Here is a 3,891-nt window from a genome sequence, read left to right as displayed (position 1 = left end):
GGATAGCAGTAAATAATAATGGATGCATATTAATTGTGGGAGAGAAAGTATCATTATACAAACCCTGAAGGCAAAATACTACAGTCCATTGAATTAGAAAAGTTTGATCTACGAATTAGAAAAGTTTGATCTACAACTTCTTATTGAAACCAATAAGTATGGAAATTATATACCATTGTTTTGCATGCCTTTAATTGTATGAATATATGGTGACCATAATAATTTGTATTTTATAATTTAATTTCTTTACAATTGCACCTGCCGATGCTACGCTTTATTTCAAAATTTTACTCAAAATTAATAAATTAATAAATGAAAGCCTGGATATCTCTCAACTTTTTTTAGATATATATATATATATATAAGCTAGTTACAAAACAATCAAAATAAAACATCACATAGCCTCTTCGCTTAGAACATTGTCAACTTATCCTGTAAAACTGCTATTAATACAACTTAAATCCAAGAAACCAGACAAATACTAGTAATCAAATTTCCAAGATCTTAAAGCCGAATAAGTCATTTTTAGTACGTACGGGTAAGAAAACCAAGTCCTATGCCACAACTATATATAAAGTAACTTCCAGATTTACTCAAAGGCCCATTGATTTTCACGCCTGACTTCTGCCTCCTCTTCAGGAGTGAAGTCATTTTTTATGTTAAATGTCTTCCAGATCTCTTCTGGGGTTTTGCCCTTAATCATGTCAGCTACAGTTTGGCACGTTAAGTCCAGAAGATTCTTTGTATTCAGATAGTTGGCAGCCTGCTCACACCAAAGAAATATACATAAGAAGTCATTATTTGCAATTTATACATATAGAGAAAATTAAGTTTACTACAAGCATATCAGCAAATATATACTGGGAATGATTTAGCAATTAAACCTATCATCTTCAGGCAAACACACACATCCTCAATGATAGAAAGAGGGGGAACGGTGCAACTCCCCCACAGTAATGCAAAAGACACGGCGGATTTTCCAGATGCTGCCCTCGCTTTTAATGTTTGCACCACATGAAGACAGAAAATCAGAACTAAGACTTTATAGATGGCACTACAGATATCGATCTAAAACATGCACTATACGAACATACATGTTCATTTCTATTAGCATTTTGAACTGTCTTTCAGAAATGGATATTGTTTACCAGAATACAGAAGTGCATTAACGTTCTGATTAATAAAAAGAAGTGTCTTAATGTTAATATAAAGGAACTGAAATAAACTCTACGGAAGAAACCTTGGCTACACACATTGAACAATTTGAAGGTGTCAAAACTTCAATAATCATTCACCAATAGTAATTCAAATGCTAGTTTTATCCAGAAAAATATCGGCGACGCTACCATTTTTCCGTAAACAGCTTCAAATTCTTTGGACAACCTTAAACAAAAAGCTTCAAATTTTGTGGACAACCTCAAAGCAAAATGCTTCAAACTTTGTGGAAAAAACTTGCTTTACATTTTCTGGGCAACCTTAAACAAATAGCTTCAAATTTTCTTAACGAGCTTAAACAAATTGCTTCAAATTTTATGGACAACCTTAAACAAATGGCGTCAAATTTTCTGGATGAACTGAAGCATCAAAACTAAAATATGAAACCTACAAAACTAAAATAGGATACACATAATAAAGCCTACAAAACAAAATCAGGCAAAACAAAAAATTTATGTACTTAAAAAACAAAATCGCGCAAAACTTCGTCCCGGAAATCCTACCATTAAAGACATTCCAAAGCCACATAAATTCCACAAACGAAATTTCTTCAATTTGTCCCAAAACACAAAAACCGGTTAACCAGAACCATAGCAAAAATAAAAACACTACAAGTACAGGAAAACCTGAAACAACCACAAGCTACCAAAATTTATCCTACGGTTTAATACATATCAACCATTGGAATCCGTGTGCTTTAAAGCCAAAGTATCTATACTATTTTCGGAGAACCTTAATCTCTACCCTCAAACTTCACAACCTAAAAATGTTCGATTTTCTTTCTGAAACCCTAAGATATACATCAAAAACAGCATCTAAACACGCTGGTAAAGGGAAGATGAAAATCATACATACCAGTATAAGATCAAATAGAGTATCTTGATCCACCTTCACGAACTCCTGATCCCACTTCTTCACATCCTCCTCCGAAATAGCACTCTTTTCTTCGCTGGTCTTGGCGGCATCCACATGATACTTACAATATTCGATTACTTTGGCCAGGATTTAGTGCTTACATTCGGCAAGGGCACGGCGCTCTCCCTGCCCGTATCCTCAATCATATTCTTGATCGTTTCAGATTCAAATGCCACGTCCGCATCAAACTCGAGAGTTTCATTGTCTGAGCTCTTCAATATCACTTTCAATTCCTTCGCCATGGATGCTTTGCGGACGGAAAGTGAAAAAAAATCCAAGCAAGAGAAAGAACAAATATATGGCTCACTGTAATAATCGGAAATTACCGGCTAACCCCTGTATTTATTTGTTGGGGATGGGTACATTTTTATATGAATAAAAAATAGCCATGTGAGTTACTTTGGCGGTTTTTTTTTGGTTTTTTAATTTAATTTTATTTATTTATTTTATTTCTTTAGCTTTTTGGTTAACCCTAACCTCGGCGGTTGGTTTGGTTAGAAAATCTTGGGCTTAGCTTTTGCTTGTTTTATTATTGATAACTTTTTTTATTTTTTTAAATAATCTGCTGATCTTTCTTAAGTTTCTGAAGGATAATTCTTCATTTTTTCAATTAATTGAAACAAAATTTTTATGATCTATAATTATTTTTTATTTAATATAATTATATTAAATTTTTTTTTTTTGGCTTTTTATTGATCAAATTATAAACGGTAAATGTAAAATTCAATTAATTTTTTAATATGACATTTTAAATCATTTAATTCATTACATCATCAAATGTCAAATTATATTAAATTAAAATTTATGTGTACGTACACATTCTCTAACATCATTTAACCATTTATCGATATTCTTATCAAGGTTGCCCTATTTTTTACACTGCCACATAATTTAAGAACTTTTAACCCTGTGTTTTTTTACGTTCATTAATTCTTTGTTGACCAGACAAACAGCATGTATATTCTTAAATAGGTGAAAAACGTGTATATTTTTAAATAGGTGAAAAACGTGTATATTTTTAAATAGGTAAAAAACGTGTATATTTTTATAGGTTTAAAGGGTTTTTCGTTGTTCTAAAAGTCCATAATGTTTTTCCTTCAATGGAATGTAATTTTCCTCTAAACTATTTTTTAAATATTAACATTGTGTGAGAATTTGGCATCTAGTAGAGACCACGTTAATATGGTGCATGATACATTAAAGTGATGTTTAATAATTTTATTAGAATAATTTGCATATTTCTGCTTTTTTTAAAATAAATATTTTTTATTTAAAGAGAGTATTTAAATATATTTATATATAAATAAATAAATATTTTATATGAGATTAATTTTAATGATTTTTTATTTTTCATAATTTTTATTTATATATATTTAAATTTTTTTATTACATTTATCTATAAATTTATTATTTAATATATTAATTTTATTTTGTTTTTATTGTCTTTTTGTCTTGAAGTTTAAAAAATAATTTTATATTGTCTGAATCTTAATTCAAAATTATGATTCTATATGCATTTGAAATATAATGATAAAATTTAGATTAGCCTTTATCATTTAGATTCATTGGTTCTCAATTTTTCAAGAGAGGCCACCACCAACAGGGTTTGGGATAAGTTGGGGAATGCATATTCTTTAAAACTAGGTGTTGTTGATCTAGTGTATGGAGAGGGCTGTAGACTCCCAACCATATCTAATGTCCATTCAAGTCACAAAGATATTGCAAACCAAAGAGTTTTTTTTTTATTTAATCAAACCATGA

The 3,891-nt window shown here is 30.2% G+C and overlaps 1 protein-coding gene across 1 annotated transcript; it reads right to left on the bottom strand.

Moving 5' to 3' along the window:
- Window positions 1-513: 513 nt before the first annotated feature.
- On the bottom strand, window positions 514-2,373 carry LOC131030094 (SKP1-like protein 1B). The gene is given in 3 exon segments (XM_057960773.2): window positions 514-763; window positions 2,071-2,219; window positions 2,222-2,373. Coding segments are annotated over 3 exon segments (474 nt in total). The 5' UTR covers window position 2,373; the 3' UTR covers window positions 514-589.
- Between the last annotated feature and the right edge of the window lie 1,518 nt (window positions 2,374-3,891).

Source organism: Cryptomeria japonica, chromosome 7 (assembly GCF_030272615.1).
Source record: "Cryptomeria japonica chromosome 7, Sugi_1.0, whole genome shotgun sequence".
Classification (NCBI taxonomy): domain Eukaryota; kingdom Viridiplantae; phylum Streptophyta; class Pinopsida; order Cupressales; family Cupressaceae; genus Cryptomeria; species Cryptomeria japonica.
Note: the sequence above shows the minus strand (reverse complement) of the source record. Positions and strands in the feature narration are given on the sequence as shown.